The sequence below is a fragment of the Ambystoma mexicanum genome, chromosome 1p (assembly GCF_040938575.1).
Source record: "Ambystoma mexicanum isolate Mex_15411 chromosome 1p, UKY_AmexF1_1, whole genome shotgun sequence".
NCBI lineage: Eukaryota > Metazoa > Chordata > Amphibia > Caudata > Ambystomatidae > Ambystoma > Ambystoma mexicanum.
Window position 1 is genome coordinate 510,796,433 of NC_090921.1, and position 24,089 is coordinate 510,820,521.

Here is a 24,089-nt window from a genome sequence, read left to right on the forward strand (position 1 = left end):
ACTCCTTACCTTGGTGGGGGTCCGCTGGAAATCAAAACACATATCATAGAAATACCATTACATGTAATGGAATCAAAATGGGACATAAATTGTGTCCAGTGAGCAGCCCAACATAGCCAAAAAAACCTTCACAAAGCTAAAAATAGTGACACATACAACACAAAAGTATACATAAATGTGTAGAACGCTTAAAATCTGGCTTCTGAATGCTATCTATGGAAAACCAAGCGAGCAGGGTTACCCCACAGTCTATTGATTACAGATTTAAATTAAAAAAGTACAAAATGTAGGTTTCGGCTGATATCGGCAGAAAGATTTTTAAGCCAGTCTTCTTCAGGACCAACATCCTTCTGTGTTTCTTTCATACTAATTCTATACTAACTAGCCTATGCAGGATACTTGTCTCATAGATACCGTTGGATTTATTTCCTTCAGCCTTAGTTACTCTAGTTGGGACTTGTGTTTGTATGCTTTGGGATGTATGTATCCTGGTTTTTAACTTCTTTATGAAAAAAGTAAATCTTTTGTTTCAAAGGCTGGGTGCCCGATTGCCAGTATTAATACAAAACCCTAAAGCCTTGTGACAGTGGGCCGCATATTGGCACAAAGCGTGAGACATTTACTTACGCTTCTACAGAATGGCACTTCTGGGGAGGGCGGTTCAGTGGTAATTGTAGGTGGCTGCCTAGGGCACTACCAGCAGGGGCACATGAGTGTGCCATCCTGGCACCTTTGCAAGGGAGGCACATATATGGCAATTTGCCCAAGACAGCCATAATCCATGTGCTAGCTCTGCTCCTGGTAGCATGGCCGCACATGTGGTACAAGTTCGCCTGAGTCCTGACAATACTGCATATGAAATGCATACATTTTTACACAAAATAAGAGGGTATTTTACAGTCATATGGTGTAGATTGTGTGGTTTAGAACATAAGGAATAAGGTAACTTTACCGGCAAACAAATATAGGGAATTGATGGGCACACGGTTAAGAGAGTACTTTTGCGTCATCCTGTGTGCGGATGGATACACATATAGGAGGGAGCTATTTTACAGTGATGTCATGTTATTGTCCTTGCAGATGCTGCAGAACGGAGGAGTAGTGAAGGGAAGACCACTGCTGTGCCATCGCGCCCTGCCGCCAGGAAACAATGCATTCCTCCTAAGGGTGATATTGGTAAGAGATGTGGCACTGGTAGTGTGTCCCACACCTGTGAGCGCACAAGGATCCCAGGTGTGCCCGTGGTTGGATGCAATTATGCCCATCTAACATAGGCTACTTTAAGCACTTTGTCATCACTGCATCTTCTTTTTCCATCCCATTTCTCCCTCGCCTTCCCTCTGAATAGTTTGTGCATGCTCTCTCTTTTCCCTCCATCTGTGCCTTGAGCGTGCATGCTTTCAGCCCACCCTTCGCCTGGGCTGTGCTTGTGCACGGGGCCACACTTTCTGGCCCCAGTAGTGCTTGTGCATGGAGGCACTCTGTCCTCCCTCTGTGCACTGCTTGTGCATGCTGTCTCTGTGTCCTGCAGGGCCCTTTCATGCGGGGAGTCCTTGCGCTTTGCACACAGATCTCTGCATCTCTCAACAGACAGCTGGAGTGTGCACCCGGCTCTGTGGGAGGGACCCATTTCATTGGCAGTAGTATCTGTTTCCTCCACTCGCTAGTCATTTGCATGGGAAATAACTGCTGAGCAAGGACACGTGTAATCCCGTGAAGGCTAGAAATGCTGGTAAACGACAGCCCCCTCTTCGCACCTATGATCCTTCCTGAAACACGTCCCCGTAGGTTTCAGATTTTCTATCAGTCGGGGCGCCTGCAATTTTTCATCCTGTCCAGTTTTAGTTTCCCCACTATAGCTACAAAATGCGGGGGGCAATAGCGTTCCTGTATTAGCCGCAAAACTTTGGAACTCCATGCCAGTAGCGTTAAGAGCCGAACCTTCATTCTGGGGCTTCAGAAAGAAAGTGACAAATATGGCTGCTCACAAAAGAACGTCTTTAGCCATAGGCGCCCTTGTACACTCTGCTCATTTATAGTTGGTCTAGCAAATGTGTTCCTAGGTCTTTCTTACAATGTACCTGTGATATTACTGCTGAAACGGCTTTAACACACCGAATATTCTTGTGATGATTTTCTGCAACTACATTTCCTGTAAGTAGTTCGCACTTGCCTGTTTGCCCTTGTAACTGTAATTTAAGCTTTCCTGTATGCGCCCAGATACCTCCGGGTCAGGTGCGCCTTACAAATGAACAAATAAATAAATATAGATGCAGGAGTATGTCTACAAGAATGCAACGTGTGAGGGGCTAACAGTGAAAACCGCCTTGCCATCTAAGACTTAACGTGGGGCATGCCTCTTTGCACATATACTGCACTAGCCAGAAGGAATTCGCCTTCCTCTGAGCAGTGCTCATGTATGCAGCCCGCTATGCATGCATGAGCCAGGTGGTAAGGAGCGCCAGCCACTCTATTCTTACTCTGTGCGGTGCTCACGCATTCTGCCACTTTGTCCATATTCTGTCCACTGCATGCCCTGCTCTTACTGTTTGCATTCCCTTTGCAGTGCTGTGGCATGCGGTCATGCTGCTCTTCGTTTGTGCTGTGTTTCTGCATGCAGCCACTCTGGTCCTACGCTGTGTGGTGCTCATGCATGCTGTTATTTTGTCCATACGCTGTGCAGTACATCCTTTGGTGTTACTCTTTTCATTCCCTGTGCAATGCTGCGGCATACCTTCATATTGTCCTTCCTGGGCGCAGTGTTCCTGGATGCAGCCACTCCAATCTTCCTCTGTGCAGTGTGTGCATGTTGTTACTTTGTCCACACTTTGTGCAATACCCGCTTAGCAGTGCTCCTGCATGCAATGAATCTGTGCTTTCTCTGTGCCATCCCTGTGATTCTGGATCTTTGTGCTAACCACCTGCCTCCTTCTCTCGGCAGGCATGGACGACGAGCTGAAGCAGGCACTGAGGCTGCGCTTCCAGCAGTGCTGAGGGGCCCTCCTGGATGACAGGCACTGCATCCCAGAAAGATATTTTGGAGCTGTAACCAGTGGTGTTAATTAATGTGTGGACACAGGTTCTTGGGATGCATCTCTCTATGCATCTGTTCCTCAGAGATCACCTCCTTTCTGGAAAGGACAGTGGCCTTCTGAGTTATCAGTCCCTCGGCTCCACAGGGCGGTATGTTGCCTTTCACAAGACTCACAAATGCCCACTGTCCTCGATGCAAGCTGAAGGGGGGGGGGGGTCAAAGCTCAAGAACTGAACGTGATGCCCATGCTGACATAGAACTGGCAATCAGGGACCAGAGCCAACCCGTTTACTACTTTGTCTTAATGAGAAAGCCTTTCTAATAGGAAGGACGAGTGCCGAGGTTCTTGCACAGCCCGCGCCTACCACGAGACAAGGCGAGAAGAAGAATTTAGGCACAATTGCTGCATCTGTCTGGCCTCCAGAATCCATGCCTCAGTCGGAAAATTGGCAAAAGACAGTCTCTTGAAAATCAATTTTTGGAATGTGTGAATGCAGCTTTTTGAACAGGGAAGGCGATGGACCTAGTAGCGGTGATGGACCTCGCACTTCTGGTCCCAGCAGAGGCTATGCACCCAGTCACAGTGAGCGGAGTAAAGGCGATGAAGGAAGACTGGGCCCCTGACTTCCAAGATACCTGGTACAGAGGCGGCATCAGTGTTCTTTGAGTTGGGTGGCATATGTGCAGAGCCCTGATGGTCTCTTTCGGGCATGAAAGACTATATTTCTATGCAAACAGTACCACAAGTCGAACTCCTGTGACCCATCCTGAGAGTTGCCAACCTTTTTACCATGAACCGAAACCTGCTCCGGTGCACAGCTTCTTAATGACCACCACATGTCTTGCCAATCACGCATCCACAGGCCCAGATCTTAAATTGTGACCCAGCCTCTCCATCTTCACTCAGCTGCATCTCTTTCTGAAACAGCACAAGCCTGCATTCACAAACAGCGGACACACGGACCCTGCCTCGCCAGCCTCATCACAGTGGCCCCATCCACACCAGCCTTGTAATCTTGAATCATCCTCATAACCAGGAAACTGACCTTTTTGCTCGTCAAATTCTTGTCCACGTTGTATTGTATTGTATTGTAAAGATATTTGTTGAGCGCTGCAAGGACCGGATGGCATCTGGCACTGCAAATTCAGCCTTGATTATCTCCCAACCTTGGACCCGCGTTCTTTCGCCTCCTGCACCCCACTCTAAAACCATGGAACATGCATTGCCATTCGTGTAAGACCAGGTCCCTTTCCCATAGAACAAGTGTTGGAGAAGGTGACCTGGGACGACATATCTGGGAACCGAATTCTTGTTAGATAGATCTGCAAGAATCAAGTGGCAGGACGAACCACAGGAAAACGCATGCGGGAAAGCACTTCGGAGCTTTTTGTGGGAAGCAGGTGGGAAAGTCGCAGATATTAGAGCAGAGGTGGAGTCGGGGATCATCAAAGCTGTTCTTGTAATTCCTTCATCAGGGTTCCAGAATCAAACATCTACTGGACCTCTCTACAAAGGAAGGTCTCACCTGGCGCGAGCATGTCCAGGAGAAATTCACTGTTATACAAGGGTCAGCCCCGAGCGCTCTTAGCACACATCATGATGCATTTAGAAAATTGTATTTCCTTTAATTCAGTTAATTCCAGGAGGATGTACAAAGTGTTTGTGATTGTTATGTATTGGCCTCTAAAGTTTGGTTAAGAGAGAACAGTGGTTAGAAGAGGGATTAAGTAGAGTCATTCTTGAGTGGCCAAGTCTTAGAAAGAGATGATGTCAGGGAGTAAGACTTGCAGATGGGCAGAGTGCCCAGGAGGGGAAAAATGGAAGGGTATTGGGAAACGTGGAAGCAGGAGAATGCCTAAGGGGTCAAAACTGTCGGGAAAGGGTAAGCACATCGTCAGATAAAGAGATGGCCACAAAAAGAGAAAGGGGTTGAAGGTAAATGGTGAGCTGGTGCGCTCCACCGGCAGGAAGGGGACCCAATGCACCACAGTCACGGACCATGCCAAAAAGGTGCACATCTTACATGGTAAAAAGCCAGAGATGGCTGGCGTGTCTACCACAGACCATGAACACCCCCCACCCCTGAGGACCCTCGGCCTGGCAGGAGGAATAGATGGGGTTTCTGCCTTCACACAGTTACAGTGATGCATATGAGGCCTTGATTCATGTGTATGCATGCATCTTCCAATCATGCCAATAAAGAGTTTTGCAATTGTGTACATACAGTCACACTTCAGCCTGCTACAGCCCATTGTCTTGTGTTCACCAGGAGTGCATGCGATGTATAGATTGGACAGCACAATGGCATCAGGTCTGCATTGTTTATATGAACGTTTTTATGAAAGAGAACGTGTTGCAATGCATTGTAGTACCTGGAAAAAGTTGACCTTGGGTGTCATCGAGATGCTCTTGTGAATTGTGGTCTCTGTCTTTACCATGGTATTGGGAACCCAAAACACTGTAGCTGTTATAGCATAGAACACCTGGCATAAATGCATACCACGCCTTACTCCCATGCTACATATGCATAGACTGCCATACTATATATGCATAGATTCAGTGGCACAAGCTGCCAGTTTCTCTTTTTTGCCCGTTTATTTGCCTAGCATTTGCGTCAGTGAACTACTCTAGATGTCCCTTGCTTTTTTTGGGTGCAGTATTTTTCTTTTTCTAACAAAAGTGCACTTTTTTCTTTCTTTTCTTTTTAAAGATAAGAATGTACAATTCGATTTCCGCTTGTACTTATCTGTATTTACTTTTCCCCCTTTTCCACAAAGGGTCACCCGTCATGCATTGGCTTCAAGGTGTGTGTGCTGGTGTATGCAATTGTTTTTCTGCACGCACTGATCCGGCATTACTACCTGGCTGTGCAATGTCCATCTGATGCAGACTTGTGCCTTCTGTGTGAGAATCACACCACTATCCCATAAGCATATGCTGGAGAAAGGAAGAGCACCCGTCCAATATCTCAAATGGACTTCATTCACGACTGACGCTTATCAGACCTGGCTAAGAGGAGTAGCTGTAACCTGCTTGGTGCCTGTGTCTGGAGGATGTGTCTGTGCCAATCGCAGCAATAGTTTGTGTGGTTTTTGTATGCCATACAGATACCCTGCAACAGAGAAGTCAGATAAAAAAAAATACCTTGATTCCTTCTCACCTACCACAGACAGAGAAACATGATATACAAGTCTTACTGAAACAGTTTCCAGATGGCTTAAGAAGTGAGCTGGGAAGAGTAGAAAGGGAGTTCTCACTACATCTGCACATCTCCAGGGAAGGTTGTACATTTAAAACCATACTAGGTCCCCGGAAGCAAGAAAAGGAATAGTCATACAAGAAGTGGAGAATATTTTGCACTCTGATACTATTGAACCATCCCAGAGTCCTTGGTCCTCTCTCGGTTATTACTCATTGAAAAGCCACGTCAATCATGGAGGTTCTGTATTGATTTCAGGAAGGTAAACGCAGTATCCCAATTCAACAGTTATCATATGCCAAGGATAGATACTCTGATTGATCGATGGGGAGCCACTGTTTTCCCCTCCACAATTAATCTGACAAAACTTTACTCGCAAGTACCCGTTAATCCGGAAAACAAGGAGAAAACGGCCTTCTCCACCCCCACTGGACTATTTCAATTCAAGGCGTTATCCTTTGTCGGTCACGGGGGACCAGCCACATATCAAATCAAAGACTAATGGACCAAGTCCTTTGGCCATACTCCTCTTTCTGTGGAGCTTATATCTAACAAATAGATGCTTCACATGTTGGGTTAGGGGCTGTTCGTACGCAAGATCACGATAGCATCAACCATCCGATACTTTATATAAGTCGTAAATTATATCCTAGGCAAAATAACTATGCCACATTTGGAGCGCGAGGCCCTAGCAATAGAATGCATGGTTCCATACTAAAAATACTATCTCACTAGCAGAAAGTTTAGGCTAGTCAGCGATCATTCACCATTAACATGGATTAGTCTTTTTAAAGGCATCAACGTGTGAGTCATTTGCCTATTCATGCCAGAGCCATGCAGCCCTGTTGCTTTACAGTAGAACACTGAAAAGGAAGAGATCAGGGGAATGTAGACTTTCTCTCCAGTTTCACAATAGATGCCGAAGAAACCAGCAGCATTAGGGGATGTGATAAATCTGATGATGTCGTCACTCCTTACCCAGAGGTAGCATCTCCTCATCTGGCCAGGGGATGACAGCCGCTACCTGATCCTAACCCTGGGGGTGGCTATGCGAGGGAGGATCACATGAGGGTAGGCGACTCTCACAGCGACGGACAGGCATAATCAGATGAGACATGGTATCCCCCCCCTTTCCTTTTAGGGATATCCCCTCAATTTCCCATGACTTGATGGCATATTGTGACAATATCCTTCAACAACCTGCACAGGTTGTTGACAGAATTTATGAACATTTTTCACCTAGTAAAACAACATGTACTCAGACAAGAAAGAGGACTGCCATGAGAGAGTGTGAATCATAATGCGCAGTCTAGTTTTGTGGAGAATGTGATTGGTCAAACACATTACCCACCCTGGAGGTGGGAGGTTAAATCAGCTGCTGCTGAAAGATGGAAAGAGCTTCCTTTTCCAAGGTTCGACTTGGAAACCGACGGGAGACGCAAGTTGCATTGCGGAACATACAGCGTTCCAATCCGGGAGGGAACTGTGAAGGCACACGAGTGGCGGTGGTGAGAGAGGGAGCTGACCCACGCACTCTTGGCTGCCTGGGCAGACCGGGAAGCAGAGAGGACGAGAGCTGTGGTTGCAGAGCACTGCCGGTGAGAGGAGAAGTGCAGAGGCGAGCTCCAGACCGGCAGCATAGAGAAGCGGTGACATGCAGAATCGCCAGCCGAAGATGAAGGAAGCCGTGGTGGGACTGGAAGCCAGGATGGGTTTTGTTTGCAATGCATGGAGCGAGGATGCCATTTGCCGCTGACTGGGAAAACCACTCGAGTCCAACAAATACTGAGGCGAGTACCCGAATACCTACGAGTGAAGTGAAAGAACGTTACCTGTGAACCCAGAGGGAAGAAGGGGATGCCGAAATTGAGGCAAAGTGACCCTGAAAGAATACATTGATTGCTGAGAGTGGGGAGAGAGTAATCCTCATTGGAATCACTGTCATCTTCATAGTCACAGTACATTGCAGTGAAATAGCTTGGGGAAGACTCAAACCCCATTGCACTGAATGAGAAAGAGTGATTGCAACCTACATTTCTAGCAGGAGTGTATACCAGGTGAACTGCTGATCTGGGATTTGCACCCATAAGGTACTAGACAAGAGATCTTAGCAGAAGAGAATACCAGGTATTTTGCGAATCTGGGACACGCACCCAAATTGTGCTAAGAAACTGTATAAGAGAACCTGGCAAGGGGAGTATAGCCCCTGTGTGTTTTGCAAGTCTGGGATCCACACCAAAATTGTGTTATCTTGGAAAAAGAATCCCAAGGAAGACGCTTGACCTTAGGATTTGAATTGTATTGAATGTGGAAAGAGGCCTGGGGAATGGAGTCATTTTCTGGGTAGTGGATTGCAAACCCCAAGAGGAGGGAGCTATCCTCTTGGGCTATAAAGAACTTGGCTATTCTTTTGAGCATTTGTTTTGCTGGAAAGAATCCTGGGGATGGGAGTCATTTCCCTGGAACCGTGAACATTATCCATTTGGAACTTTTGTTGGAGTTATACCTTTTGTTGAACTTGGAACATTAGCACACTTTCAAAGCCAAAGATAATACCCTTAAAACCTTAGAGTTTGTTTTTAGAATGAGAGGGCTAGGATAGGAAATCGGACACAGGACATTTTTGCTGTGGACATCTTGACACTTGACAGACTTAGTTTTGGTTGAGGTTGGGAAATACCTCGCTGTCCCCAATCCAGGAATTATTTTCCAACCCCTTTATTATTTAATCAAAAGGATTATGGCAATCATCACGAGTCCTCTGTGTCTGCCTCTGATTCCTGGTTCCTCACACTATACTCAGAAATGCAGATAAATATGACACAATGGATGTACTTTCAAATGCAGCTAAATGTGACACAGTGGCTATACTCCAAGGAATCTAGGTTTAAGTGGGGATGCGGGGGGAGAATCAAGCAAGGCTGTATTCTATTTAGTGGCTATGTAAAAGAATACAGCTAAATATGACACAGTGGATGTACTCTAAAATGAAGCTGAATAGAACAGTGGATATAATCAAAACTGCAGCTAGGTTTTGGCGCTGAGGCTATACTAAGAAAGCAGCTAAGTCAGTGGCAAATTCAAAGCGCAGCTAAATTTAACATCATGGCTATATCCAAAAGCAGCTGTATTCAACGCAGAGGCTATGCTTAAATGCAGCTCATTTTTTTAAAAACTTTATTGGGCCCAGAGGCAGAATTCTAAGTGCAGCTAAAGTTGATACAGCGGCTATAATCGAATGTGTCTAGATATTACACAATTACTATAATCACAAGCAGCTGAATTCAATACAGTGGCTATACTCGAAGTAGCTAAATACAACACAGAGGCTATACTCAAAAAGGCAGCTAGGTTTGTCTGGGGGGGTATCAAGCAGGTTATTTTCTACTCAGAGGCTATACTTGGAATGCAGCTAAATATAACAGTGGCTAAATTCCAAAAATGTAGCTAAATATGACGCAGAGGATGTACTCAGAAATACAGCTAGAATTGACAGAGGATATACTCAAAAGGCAATACTCAAAATTATTGAACAGTGGCTATCCTCAAAAGTGGCTGAATACAACACAGGGCTGTAAACAGAATGCAGCTATATGTAACACAATGGCAAACAAGAGTGCAGCAAAAGAGAAAACAGTGGTAACACTAGTTCAGGTAGATATAGGGCACTGTCAAGAGATCACAAAAGAGGTCACTGGATATGCACTCAATCATCGTCTCTTACCCGAGTTATATTAAACATATTACACAGTGGCTATACTCAAGGATGCAGCCAAATTCAAAACTGGCTATGCTAAAAATGCAGCTAGGTTCTATACAGCGGTTGTACTCACACATGTGCATCTAAATTGAGTACAATGGCAAAATTCAAGTGCAGCAAATTCTACATAGTGGGATTACTGAAACAAATAAAAGTGCAGCTAGATTATTATGCAGTGGCTCTACTTGGAAGGAGATAAATTGAACACAGTGGCTATACTAAGTGCAGATCAGTTCAACACGGAGCTGAAAGCAAGGAGTGCAGCAAGAATTAAAAGCGTGGTAAAACTATAGTTCAGGTAGTTACAGTACAATACAAAGGGTAACACCTACAGCACTGGCTATGCAGCCTAATTGTCGTCTCTTACCTTAAAGTCGCTGCAGACAGCTTTAATGGCTATGCTGGGGCATCAGGGTGAACAGGCAAACAGGCGAAGTAGGTGCCCTAGGGGGGTGCCCTTTTCCTTTTGCCCATAGCTGGCTGCCTGGGCAAGACTGCCCTGGGGAGCCCATGAAGATGAGTGGTTCCGGTCTGGTGACTCCAGACACAGACCATTCAGGATGGCTCTGGCTAGACAGTGGGAGTGGCGGGCCTGGGTAGGCTGGCTGCAGTGAGAGGCATGGGATGCCGAATCAATATATATGACAGCAGGGGTCATTTGCAGGAAGTTGTGGTGGGGCATTATCCGCCTAACTGGGCATAAATTGTAGATTTATTTATTACAGCATTCATTTGTGGTTCCAATTGTCAATCAAACGTCAGCCTCTTGGCCGCTGTTGAAGTACCCAATCCCGTAGGTCAAGGGATTGCAGCCTGTGGTGTGATAATGGACATAGAGGTTATAATCGCCTGCTTTTCTACATTTCGTTTGAACTTATTATTCATCATCTTTTCTCATTTCATCATCTCTCATTTGTCTCGTCTGCATCGCTGTAGCAGGTGAGGCCGTACCTTTTGATGAAACATGACAAAGCCATGTCTTGAAGAACATAAGTGAACACATGGACTCTTCAGGTACTCCACAGGCCAAGATGAGGGAGTTTGATCTGTAGGGTTAATTTTCTTCAATACTTTTGGTCACAGAATGAATAACTAAAATTATTTGAATTAGGCACAATATGTAATGAGCCCACCACCCATTACACAGGGGCAGATACCTTGATCCATAGTCGCGATGCCAGTAATATATATCCCTACTAAGTATATAAGTCGTAGTATTTGACCAATCCGCTCCACTAAAAAACAGCTATCATTTTTTGTCAATATGAGACAGGGCTTGTGACAGGAAACGTCTTTTCTTGCTGCTGGCTATATAGAAGTATTGCAATAAAGGCACGCTTGCGCAGTTGCCAGATATGTAACCGGACCAAGTTGACACAAATGGTCTTTCAAACGTCCTCCCTGGGGACTACATGTAGCTTCACCTGCAGGGTTCCAACATACAAAACTCTCCCAACATTTTCTAGGACTGGAGTTAGTCAATTTTCCCTAAAATGTCTAGCATTGTACAAATGTACTATTCATAAATATCTCCAGGGTTTTTTTGTATACTCTTCTAACTTCAGATATAAAAATGTAATCGCAATACACCTCAGGGGTACCTAGTAACCAGTCAAGTTTTAATCCCTCTTTGATGTTTCTTTTTGTGTTAGCCTGAGCTATTCGGTCTGCCTCACACTGCATTATGGTGCTATCAACACACATCAGAATCTGGCAGTGCAGTCGCACATATATTAGCCATGAAGTAGGTATTTCAGTGCTCATGCAAGATTTTGGGATGAAATGCGAACTATCCTCTTGACATTACATCTCAAAATAGCGTCATATAGTTGTTTGTGTTTAAATGGTCTACTCATTGAATTAATTAAATAATAAACCCAGACAGGTGGGAGCTTAACTGGGTCAATGAATGCCCCAGGACAGAATTAGAGGTTCAAAGGCCTTAATGTGAGCCAGGGGGCATTACCAGAAACGGTAAAGCCCCCACCCATAAGGGTTCATTGCTGTTAGCATGCCGGCATGCTTACCAGGATGCAAATCCTTTGTTACAAAAAAGTTCAGAATCAGCATGGTTGCCGTTTCTCAATAAAAATAAAATAACACTACGAACCAAGATCTAGAACACAGATAGGCAGCTTCAGATAAGTGCGCCAGCGTTTGGGGTGTGGGAGGAGGTGGAACATTGGGGAAGATGTGCAAATTGGTGGTGGGGCTGCTGAGGAGAATGGGGTGTGGGAGTACCACCTGGTGCACAGCTGGGAAGATGGCAGCTTCCCGTTTCTCAGGAGGCTCAGAATGCAGGATCTAGCGTGAGGTAAAATCTGCGTTCCGATCTCTCCAATTGACGGCCACCCCTGCGGGGTGCGAATCATTTTTTAAATGTTGATTATCAATAATGGATTGGATAATATTGGGGTATCTTCCAATGATCACTGCAGCACGCTAAGTTTGCTACAGTTTTACCGGCTCCATTTGGCCTCATTTGCAGCCCACAAGGGTACATTCGGTACAACTTCGGGGACAATTCTGTGCAACTATAAACTATTAAACAACATTGGGTAAGAATGTACCTTCCCTTGCTTGCATAACTTTGGAAGACCACTTGGTTTACCCATAACTTCAAGTTAGTACCCACTTTCAATTTGAGAAAATAATTCTATTCACTTTAGTGCCCTGGAGATCGCAGTCAAATGCACTGCATGAAACATGTGCTGGCTCTATGGTACGAAATAAAAGGGAATATAAGCAGGCCCTGTCTGGGGAGGGAGGGAAGAGAGGCCACCCCAACCAACCCACTTTGCCCGAGCGAATGCGTGCCGGCCCCCTCCGCACCACCTTAGCTACAGAGGTGGCAGAGTGAAGCTGAGGCGACGTAAGTAGACACTGTGGAGAAGTGACAGACGCTGGGACGCCACTTCGGAAAGAGAAGATGCCGGGTCCCACGAGACAACATAGGAACTGTCCCGCGAGATTCATCAAGAGCCACAACACCGGCGCTGCACCATGAAACTGAACACGGCTGTCTGCTGGAGCCCGCAAAAGAGGGAATACCCACTAGGCCAGTGATGGACCCAAGAGGCGTAGGAGACACTCAACATTTGTGGGGACAGGGGATACCTTGGGGACTTTGCTACAGGCGCAATCCAAACTGCCATAGGGCTACGCGCTGAAGCATTAAAACCCCTATAAACATATGTGGTGTTAGATTTAGTTTAAGAAAGTACAGGAATAAGGGCAGTTTTAAAAACACAGATACACTTCAAATAAGTTGTAGATTTCTCCTCTATGGCACAAAATGTAAACATGATTTTACTTTTTATCAAAACAGAATAAGCGTGCACTGCGAAAACAAATGTTCAAGCATTTTAAATCTTACAACAGGGATTTTAAGGAAAAAGTTCTCTAAATCTCTTTGATGAAGATCTCAATGTAGTTGAAAGGAGGTGGATTTAATATTGTTTTACTGATGTGTTGGACTTGAAGAATGTTTTATAGGGTTTATAGTCATTCCATCGACAGCCAAAGCATCTAATGCCATACCATCTAAAACAAAAGCATCTAACCCCTGTTTTTTAACCTTTAAAACCGATTTTTATTAAACTAAACACTTTACCATCTACAAAAATGCATTAGATGCCTTTTGTTATTAGATGCTTTTTTTTTTTTTAGATGGTATGGCTGTCGATGCTTTGGTTGTCTTTTATAGAGGGTCACAATAATTGGTTGTTTTTGATGCAAAAAAGGTAAACATCAATATCTGAATGAGGTTCCTCCAAATGAGGAAGCAACTTTCAGAGATATGCTTCTGCACTGCTGGACTCCTGTAATATTGGTCACAGGAGAGAGAGCTCAAGGTTGTCTCAAAAATCTATTTTAGATTAAACAATCAAAGAATCCAGATGCGTTTTCTTTTTTAAATGTACCTTAGGAGCTATTGCTACACAAGCTACTTTGGAGCCTTATGTCACCAAAAATACATTAATGGAGAAAGCCACACTGTCAATGTCCTATAGCACCAAGATGGCATGGTTGGAAGGATAGCGCATAGTGTGATTTCTGTTGCATGGGGTGCCACTTCCAGGGGAAGTACACTGCCCTAGGGCCCCAGAGCACTAACAGGACACTGCTGACGGAAGCTCTCTCATAATGCTGGTGATAGCACATGGTGAGGGAGGAGATCAAGGCAGACCCATCCTCATACCATTCACATGTATTCACCACTGACAACATTCACAGGCAGCATTAAGAGTGTGGTGTGTGCTGATCTGCTTATTGATAACACATCTCACCTATACATAAACAATAACCTGAACCACAAAATAGGTTGCATTTCACAACATAGATTTTGTTTTCATACATATGTACTACATAACACACACTGGTTCATTTACAAGGGCATAAAGAAACATACTTCAGAAATACAATTATATAAAATACATTCAATATGACAAATAGGATAAACATGAAATTCCATCTGGATCGATCAGCCCCATCTCCTTGACTGCTGTTTGCCTTCTCCCTCATCATCTCTCTTTGGAAGAATAGCCACATAGTAAAAAGGCCAATTATTTCACGTCCATGAGGATCATGAACATTTGTTAAGTGTTTTGTGGCATTCGGTATGCATGACAAATTTGTTTTGCTATTGCTTGTATTTCTTCCAGATCCATGTTACCTTTATGTATATTGCACACAGCAACATGAGTCAGTCTTTGCTGAGACACTGGTGAATGTAGCAAGGGTTTCAGTCATTACAAAGCACTGAAGCTTCCATCAGCCTCGCAGGATAAAGCTGGGACGGTTCAGAGGATCCACAGTGGCTTCACCTTTGCAAAGAAAGCTCTTTCAATGTGTAGGACCCTTCCAAAAAATGTTTACCTGTTCTGAGACTGAAGAATACTTGTTGATGCTAAATAAGGTTGTTAATTGTCCAGTGAGAAGGACATATGTGATTTCTGGGTATTAAACAATAATTTCAAACCCTCCCACTGGTTGGTGGAGGAGTTTAATGGAAGATAACGGAAGGGGTTTTGGGGGAGAGGGAAAGAAGGGAGTAGACAGGAGGAGAGTTGTTAACAAATTAGAGTGAGAGTTTGTGGTAAAAAAAAAGGATCTGGGTGGGGGAGCATTTGAGAGAGGGGGAAAGAGTCGCAGGTACTAGGATCGGGAAGATAGCTCAGGGGCAGCGGACTGTTTTGGAAGGAAGATAATGCTGAGCAGCACAGGTTCAAAACCCAGTCCTGTGCTTAGAGGCTGGACTCCGACATTAAGAACCCCATTTTTTATAATGAGCACAATAAAGGTGTCAGATTCAATTACTCATTTGCCTATTACCATGCCTTCTGTAACACTTTAGACAACACTTAGAACAAGTATTGATGATGCCAACAGTGTGGGCTCATCTTTAAGCATTTTATAGGCATTGTCATCATAGGTCTAGGCACTAATGCCAATTACTAGTTATTTCCATCATGGGTACATGGTACTCACACCATGTGTCATAATCTTGCTACCCTATACCAGGTAATGACATCAAAAACTCCGGCACTCACCATTATAAACCAGGTTCTTGCACCATTAACATTCAATACCCATCAATGTTGGGCTGTGTGCATGTGTGCAGTGCAGTGGATGGTGTGTGTAGAGCAGTGCAGGTGTGCAGTGGAGGGATGTATATGAAATGTGCTTGGCAGTGGAGTGTGCAGTGCAGTTCAGTGGGGTGTGCGTATGCACAGTGCTAGGTGGTGCAGGTGCACCATGGAGTAGGGTGTATGTGCAGTGCGGGGCGATGTGGGTGTGCATTGGGTTTGTGCATACACAGGTTTGTGTGTGTACGTGGCTAGGGGCTTGTGTTAGTTGGTGTTTGCAAATGTGCAGTGCCATTATCTCCCTGGTCAGTTCTGGCATGTTTATTGCCAAAGCAAACTTGGACAAATGTACCTGCTTCAAGATTCAGAATTAAATGAGGCCTATAATGGTGAACACATCTCAGAACACATTTCCTTTCAATGTACCTAATAAATCTCTCACTTTTTAAAGAAGTTTCGCTTTGCCTACTTTTAGCCAAAATTTAAAGTATGCATATTGAAAAAATGACACTTGTTATCACTTCCTGACACAATCCTGCATCTTCTTAGTTCTCTTGTAATCAACAAATGTTTCTAAGACCCACTTAATGGCACTGAATCGATCACTTTCAGTAGGATGAAAGTCTGAGTTGGCTCTGATGGAATGGGATGCAGATGGTGCTATTTTACCACCTACATCAATGTAGTAAATGTCCAGTAAAATTGCACAAGCACACATTTCTGAGCATATTCATATGGGTTTACGAGCAAAGTAGCAAAGCTGGGTTCTGTACAATTTTGATCAGTCTGGCAGGGGGCTTTGGGGCAGGGCCAGCTGAAGATGTATCAAGGCTGGTGGGGATTTTCTGCATAATGTTTGGGAGCTTTCTTTGTTTTACAACTGGTAAAACCAGTCAGAGGTGCAAGTGGGGTGTTTAAACTATAATACAGTTAAAGGAATGCAGTGAGGTGGTTAAAAGCTGCATATTATCACGGGAAAGGCAGCCAGCATGGGGTTGAAACACAAAAGGTCTACCAAAAAGCTATTAATTGCTCTTTGGCAGCAGGATGCTAACGATGGGAAATTCTGAATAAAAAGGCAACAAGGCGCTAAGAAGATTCCCAGAGACTGCCAGAAGGAGGTGACGGTCTACAATGTACACGCAGTTAATGTCCCAAATTAAAGGGTTTTCTTTCCGTTTCATAAGACTTCCAACCCGAAGCACCTGCTCCAGGCCCCAAAAGCTCCATGGCACATTTCAACTGAAAAAATGTAAAGGCTTTGACGTCATCCCTGCTCTGGGGTGAGTGGTAATGTCAGCAGGCAGCAGCTCTCCTCCAGGGGCAAGCAGGTAGGTCCAGAAGAAGCGTTTCCAGGGATGGTGACTGAAAAGTTCCTTCAGGTCAAGGTTGGGAAACTGCAACTCAGACAAGACTCCTCTTGTTCAGGTGATAAATTATGTTTTACTCAAGCATCTTTCTTTTAACTATTCTTTCATTCTGTACCTGGGTTGTGAATTGCAGAGGAAATTATGCACTCCCAACCAAAATGATTAGGAAAAGTCACCCCTCTTGTAAATAATGTGTCTTCCGGTAAAAATAGTCATCTTCTTCCTGTGGCAAACTGTGAAATATCAGTTTTGCAACAGATTTCTGGTCATGCTCTCAGCATGAACTGCTAACGAAGCAGCCTCTTTCTGAAAGTGTGATGTTTTGGATCCTGCTGGTACAAAAGCACAGGTATCTTCTCAACCCATCACATACAAAAAATAACCAGTATGTGTTCAACAGGGGAGCAATTATCACCCCTATTTTAAATAAAGCAATTTAACGGTAAATGGGGGCAGGCCAATCTGAAATCATTTGGCACTCCAAAGATGCCCCCGCCTGTGCTTTTGTCACATACCAGGGAATGTGATAGTGGTGGATAGGGGTTAAATGGTTTTAATTTATTTGCTTTTAATACATTTCAAAATTACAGCCATTCTATTTGAATATGAATATCTTTTAAAGTGAATCATACAGAAAAATTACTCAGTGGCTTTGTGGGCTTAACATTAACATCTTGTCACTATTGTTGAAAAGATGCTCTGCAAAATGCCTTGGACTTCTCCGAGTTTGCCTCCAGCCTCTGGCAGGAAGGTGGGAGAGGGTGTGACAGCATCCAGCAATGCCCCCACTCACCCCCTAACTCCACAGAACAGTGACTTTAATGGGTGATTCAAAGGAAGGAAAGCATGGTCCGTTTACATTTCTAGCACTTGGGAAAAGAAAAGCAGTATCTTATCAGAAGGCCATGCGTGCGTATTGGATAAACACAGCCTTTCTTTTCACTTGCTCCAGATTCTGAGGGGGATACATCATATTGTATCACCCTGCTTAAAATTGTGTGGGGGGGGTTTATCCCCACTGCCCCCCCCCCCATTTCCTACGCCCATGATGGACTCCATGGATGCCTTACTAAGGCCGACACCGCACTACCGCACCAGGGATTGGCTGCATTAAGCAGATAATCCAATAGGCCAGTAGGGAGCCAGTTAGTATATAAAGGCCTTAAGGGAAACCTCTCTGAGGAGGGCTCCCACCAGGGAACAAAATATATACAGCAGCCATATAGAAGGTCCTGGGAAGCCAGGATACCAGCCCCTAGGGACTCCTCTGGTTTCCATACAAGAAATGCTGTGGGGCCATGTGAGAAGGGGGTGTGTGGCTTACAAGCCCCTTTAAGCCTTCCCAAGCTCTTCCCTTGACACACTCCCTGGAGACAGGTAAGTTATTGGATAGGGTAAGTACCCAATTCTGGGAGGGGGTGGGGTATTTCAGGTTTAGTGTGTGTTAGGTGGGTGAGGACAGGATGTGGAGTAGGATGTCTGACAGACCAGGAGTGTAGAGATTAGAGTGGCCTGTGGAGTGTTTGTGTGTAGGAGTGAGTGCAATAGTAGTAGTGTAGGAGTAAGAGGAAGTGGGAGGAGTGGTGGGTAGTAGTAATAATGGAAGTAGACCATGGTAGTGAGCGGTGGAAGTACAGTCTGGGAGTGGTAGTAGTAAGAGGTGGTAGCTGTAGTAGACATCTTGGGACTTGGTGCATGGAAGGGTCAGGTGAGACCATGTTTGCCGGAGGAGCAAGTGGAACTGGGTGGAAGAAGGCACCATCCCATAACACCCCTACAGTACTAAGTAAGCTAGCCTAGGGACATCTAGAAGACCCATAGTGAGACAGTTAGCCATCGACTCAGGGAACACACTATTAGTCCCAGTCAGGAACAGACAGCCACGTGGTATTGTTCAACAGAATTAACACTGATTAGGGATGCCTGGTTTGGGGAGATGAGGAGAAGGCTGGAGAAGCGATGGAGAGAAAGGGACAACCCTAGCGTCAAGCAAATCCTGAGAACCCAGTAGGCCTTAAGCACCCTTTTAAAATACTGACAGTCGCTTGCTATTGGAGAAGCTATAACCAACACCCTTGGACTGTCAGATGGTAGAGTGGTTATTTTTGACAGATACCCTGTCACAGTATTAAAACTGTTGATATAAAAATGGAGTTCAGACTCCTACTAAAGATTACACCTTGAAGTAACTGTCCATTTGAATTGAAATATCTTCTCACCCACTTAGCCACTGCCAGAATGCTTGACTATTTAATTGGCATGTGGCAGCATGTGTAAGGCGAGTGCCCCTTCTGATTCTCTAAATTAGCGCAGCATCTGATTGACGCAGACCACCTTCATAGTTCTGGTTTTGGAAGTGGATCCTGATGTCCTCACAACGTTTCTGGGAGGGTGTCAGTGTATTGTTGAATTGAACAAAGACATTGTTTTGCCATATGTTTGGTTGTGTTACATGTACAAATAATTCCAAAACTTTTATTTCTGAGGTCTATGCCACCTTTAGCATTGAAATCCATAAGGGGCAAGTGTATTTTATTTTTTAATCGAGTTAGGATTTCTCATCACCTTGAGCATTTTGAGCATCTTTCTGTGGACGAGTTGCTGTTCTGGTACATTCCATGAGAGGTCGTTTTTTGGGCTTTAAGATAGCTCCTCTGCAGTGTCCGATCTGGGACCTTTGCTGATATGCTCCTTTGTCTTGCTGACTGTAATGTTTCCTCCAAGCTGGTTCCATTTTCCGGTTTGTTTTCTTCAGGGTTCGCAGTTGTGGGGGCAGGGTAAACCTCCTTGATGATCACTTTTTCTCTCAGGTAAATTGTTTCATGGATGTTAAGATGGCAGGGGTCATTCCATAGGTATTTTTTGCCACCGCACCTTGTATTTTGCCACGTTAGGTCATGAAATGCCACATTATGCCTCACTATACCTCACTATACCGGGAAATGTGGTTATGCTCTGATGTCTGGTAAGAATCGCACATTGAACTGCTGTGCATGTACAGTCATCTGCTGTGCAGCGTCCAATTGCATTCAGCCAGGAGCCTAGAGCATCACTGTACACTGGCCTGTACCCCCACCAATGCCAGGGTGGCCTTTTACTCTTCAGTTACAAGTGGAACACAATAGGCCATTTCGTAAAGGGGTCATACATCAGGTCAAAACACATCAATCACTTTTCCTTCCAATGTGTGAAGTATGTCTGACCTTCCACGTTTTTCCAAATCTTCTTAGGTTTCACGTTTAGAGAATGATGCCTCTTTCATCACATCAGTAGCCAGTGGCCTTCAACAAAGCTAGGATTATTTTCCCACTCAGTTCACCAAGGCCCAGCTGGGACTTGACCCCCCCCAACCTCCTATTTTCCATTTCTCTATGCCGGTCAGCAATGGGTCTTGCCTCCCGACACCGATTTGGTGAGGTGCGGTCTCTCCATTCCGATGACACCCTGACAGTGCCGGTATGTACAACTGACTGAGAGGGTAACCCATATAGGCTAAAAATCTCGATCAAGCCAGGATGTAGGTGGGAATAAGTTCACTATTTAGCACCAAAGAGGCTTCCTGGCAGTTCAATGTTAGCTGGTCATACGTATTAAGGTGATTAAGACTCTTCGGGTAGCTGCTGGCTAGCACGTAGTTAGCAAAACTCTGGAGGTACAGAAATGCTTGAGTAAGGAGAGGAGATTTGGGACTAAGGCTTATCCGTGGAATTGCAAACTGTGCCCCTGCCATCTCTATGCAAACTAACTAACAAGGGCATGAGCCTCCCTGCCACTATAAAACTTGAGGAGAACCATCTCCGGTTCCGGAAGCACCTCAAGACCTTCCTCTTTTCTTCTGCCTTTGCTCCCCCTCTCCCCTGCTGATCTGTTCTCTCTTGGCACTGTGCACCTGGCCTCCCTCTGTCCTCCGGGCCCAGGTACCTGTTCATCCTGCCACCCTCCCGCACTGCCTCCGGGCCACCCCTTGCACTGGGGTCTGTATCTGTACCCATACAGCCCCCCCCCCCCACCTTTTTCTTCCTGCACTTATCAGACCTACCCTGTCTGCTGCCTTAAACCCAGCACTTGTCACTTGCTGGCTGCACTAACACTGTGTGTTGCCTTTATTATTTATTATAATTTTTATCTGCTTCTCCCTTGTTTCGCACTTTCCACTTCTCCCCCTTCCATGCACTTTTCCCCTCCACCTCTCCCATGCACTTGCGCGTTCCTATTGTCACTGGGCCTAGTAAGATCGTATTTCTGTTCTCCCCTGTTCCCCTCCCTTGCCTTGTCGCGCTCTGAAACACTAGTGTACGAGCGCAATATAAATAAAATATCAATATCAATGAGACGAGGATGGGCAAAGTGGGAAATATATGCGAACTGTTGTGAACCAGGAGTTGGCATGTGCTATTGGTTTCACTTCCCTGACACTTAATGAAGCTACATTGTCGATAGTTGCTAAGATATTTTTGTTGTAGAGGGTAACTAGTGCAGTGGGATGCGATTGGGATGGGGAGTGTTGGTTATTGGAAGCAGGAGGGTTAACATATTATCTCGGTTGATATTTTTCTGACTTCTTGATGGCAGTGATGATGTGAGGAGGATGGGTTTGGTCATTTTGGTAGTTATAGCCGTAGAGAAGAGGATGGTGTTGTAGTCCGACCAAAGTTGGGTTGGGCTTCCAAAGGAGATCCTTACGGACCAAGGCACCAATTTTATGTCCTGCTTAAGGAAAGAGGTAAAGGAGTTACTTAACATCAAAATGCTCCGAACATCGGTCTACCATCCCGAGACGGATGGCTTAGTACAGCAGTACAACCAGAGACTAAAGACATTCCTACATAAGTTTGTTGAAAACAGATGGGAAAAATTGGGATAGAATGATACCCTGGGCCCTAATGGCAGTCCGGAAGACCCCTCTGACTTCCCTGGGATATTCCCCTTTGGTTTCTCTATAGGGGGGGGGCTCAGGACTGTTTAAAGGAAACCTGGGAAGTGAGAAAGGAGGCCATGTTACCTATTTCCCAAACAGCAAACAAATTGAAAACACACACGGCAGCCGTAAGGGAGATCGTAAAAAAACATCTAGGTCGAGCCTAAGAACAACAAAAGACAACATATAATAAACATGCTGTGACCCGGTCCTTCTCCATCAGACAATCTGTTTTAGTACTTCTCCCAACATCTGATAATAAAATGATTTCCAAGTGGTCCAGACCAAATAAAGTACTAGGAGAAAAAGGTCCCCTAAACTATCTGATCTCTCAACCTGATCGACATCCGAAAACCCAAGTCTTTCGTGTTAACTTACTGAAGGAATAGAAAGTAGATCCCAGTGTAACCACTACATTCACTAGAGCCGCACTCCTTGTTGATCCTGAAATTGAGAGTCTGTTGATTTCACCAGAATTGCCACTGGTGTAATTCCCCAAAGTGTTTTCCGAACAGCTTGGGAGAATCACTAATTTCTTTCATTACATCTGCACACCACCAGGCAAAACTGTTGATCTAAAGCCTTATAGGATCACTTAAGCCAGGAGAAAAATCATTGAGCAGGAGGTAGAGGAGATACTCAAGGTGGATATTATCAAGCCCTCTGAAAGTCCTTGGTCCTCCCCTAATGTCCTAGTTCCCAAACCTGAAAACTCATGGCGATTCTGTAGAAGCTAAACCCAATTTCCATCTTCAACAATTTATCCAATGCCCACATTGATGATTTAATTGAGAAGTTGGGGAAAGGGGCAAGCAGATTGCTACTCTCGATTTAACAAAAGGCTACTGGCAGGCTCCTTTAATTCCGGCAGATAGGAACAAGACCGCCTTTTCAACACTGCACAGCCTTTTCCAGTACAAAGTCTTACCCTTTGGAGTGCACAGAGCTCCTGCCACTTTTCATTGGCTCATGGAGAGAGCATTGTGACCATAAACTGCTTTGTGTGGAGCCTATTTGGATGACATTGTGGTCCATAGTAACAGCTGGCCCGAGCATTAACACCATCTTTACTCGATCGCACAGGCTGTTAAGAAAAGCTGGTTTTAGAGAGAATCCTCAAAAAATGGCACTTGGCAGAGTCCATTGTAAAATATCTCTGATACTTCGTGGGGAATGGCCTAATCCAACATCAAACTGAGAAAGTCAAGGCAGTGCAACAAACACCAACCCCTAAAATCAAGAGCGATCTTCGAGCCTTCCAGGATCTAAGGGTCTAACAGGAGATTACAGGAGGTTTATCCCCGAACTACTCCACCCTGGCTGCTAACCTAATGGACAAACTCAAAAATGTGTATCCCTAGAAATGAGTTTGAAGTAAACAAGACCAAGCAAACTTCCAAGGCCTGTAAAGCATCCTGTATCAGGAGCCTGTTATTAAGCTGCCAGATTTTAACTAAGAATTCAATTTACAAACCGATGCATCAAAAGTGGTCTTGGGAGAACTACTCTCAAGAGAAGGACTGGGTTGAACATCCAATCCTATATAACAGCAGGAAGCGCTTCACCCAAGAACAGTCCTATGCCAAAGTTGAGCTCGAAGCCCTAGCAATCAAATGGGCTGTTGTACGCCTTTAACACTAGCCAACAGGAAGAAAGTTCAGACTGATTACCGACCACTCTCTGTTAACTGGGATGAGCCTAAGAAAAGATACTAATCCAAGGGTAATTAAATGGTTTCTCGATCTCCAACCGTTTTGCTTCACTGCAGAACATCGGAAGGGGCAAGAACAAGGGAATCTGGATTTTCTAAGATATGATAAGATATTTTATTTGTATTGTGATTCCCTCTCAATTATATAAGGTAAATTATTTATAACGCACTTGTACACAAGTGTTTCTAGGCGCAACAAGACAAGGGAGGGAGGGAAGACAGATGGAGGACAAGACAGTCTATCTTACTCGGCCTTGTGTCATTCAGATTGAACAAGTGTGAGAACGAGAAGTGCAAGGGGAAAGGGATGGGGGTGCAAGGGAGAGGTGAGGGGAAAACAGGGCAGCAAAACTCTGAATAAGTGCAGCCAGGGCAGCACGACTCTGGGTAGTGCAAGGGGAACATGGTGCTGTAGGGTTACAGTTACAACTCCTAAGTGTGTGGTAGGCTCGCAGGCAGTGCAAGGGTGACTGATAAGGAAAGAGCTTGGTACCCAGTGAGACTCTGA

The 24,089-nt window shown here is 44.9% G+C and overlaps 1 protein-coding gene across 1 annotated transcript in view; it reads left to right on the forward strand.

The window, feature by feature from the left end:
• The window catches only part of STAP2 (signal transducing adaptor family member 2), a 226,550-nt gene extending 221,284 nt beyond the window's left edge, over window positions 1-5,266 (forward strand). The window contains exons 13-14 of the mRNA XM_069649377.1: window positions 1,081-1,176; window positions 2,942-5,266. Coding sequence (XP_069505478.1) covers window positions 1,081-1,176; window positions 2,942-2,994 — 149 coding nt within the window. The 3' untranslated portion in view covers window positions 2,995-5,266. The remainder of the gene's footprint in view (window positions 1-1,080; window positions 1,177-2,941) is intronic.
• The last annotated feature ends 18,823 nt before the right edge of the window (window positions 5,267-24,089 follow it).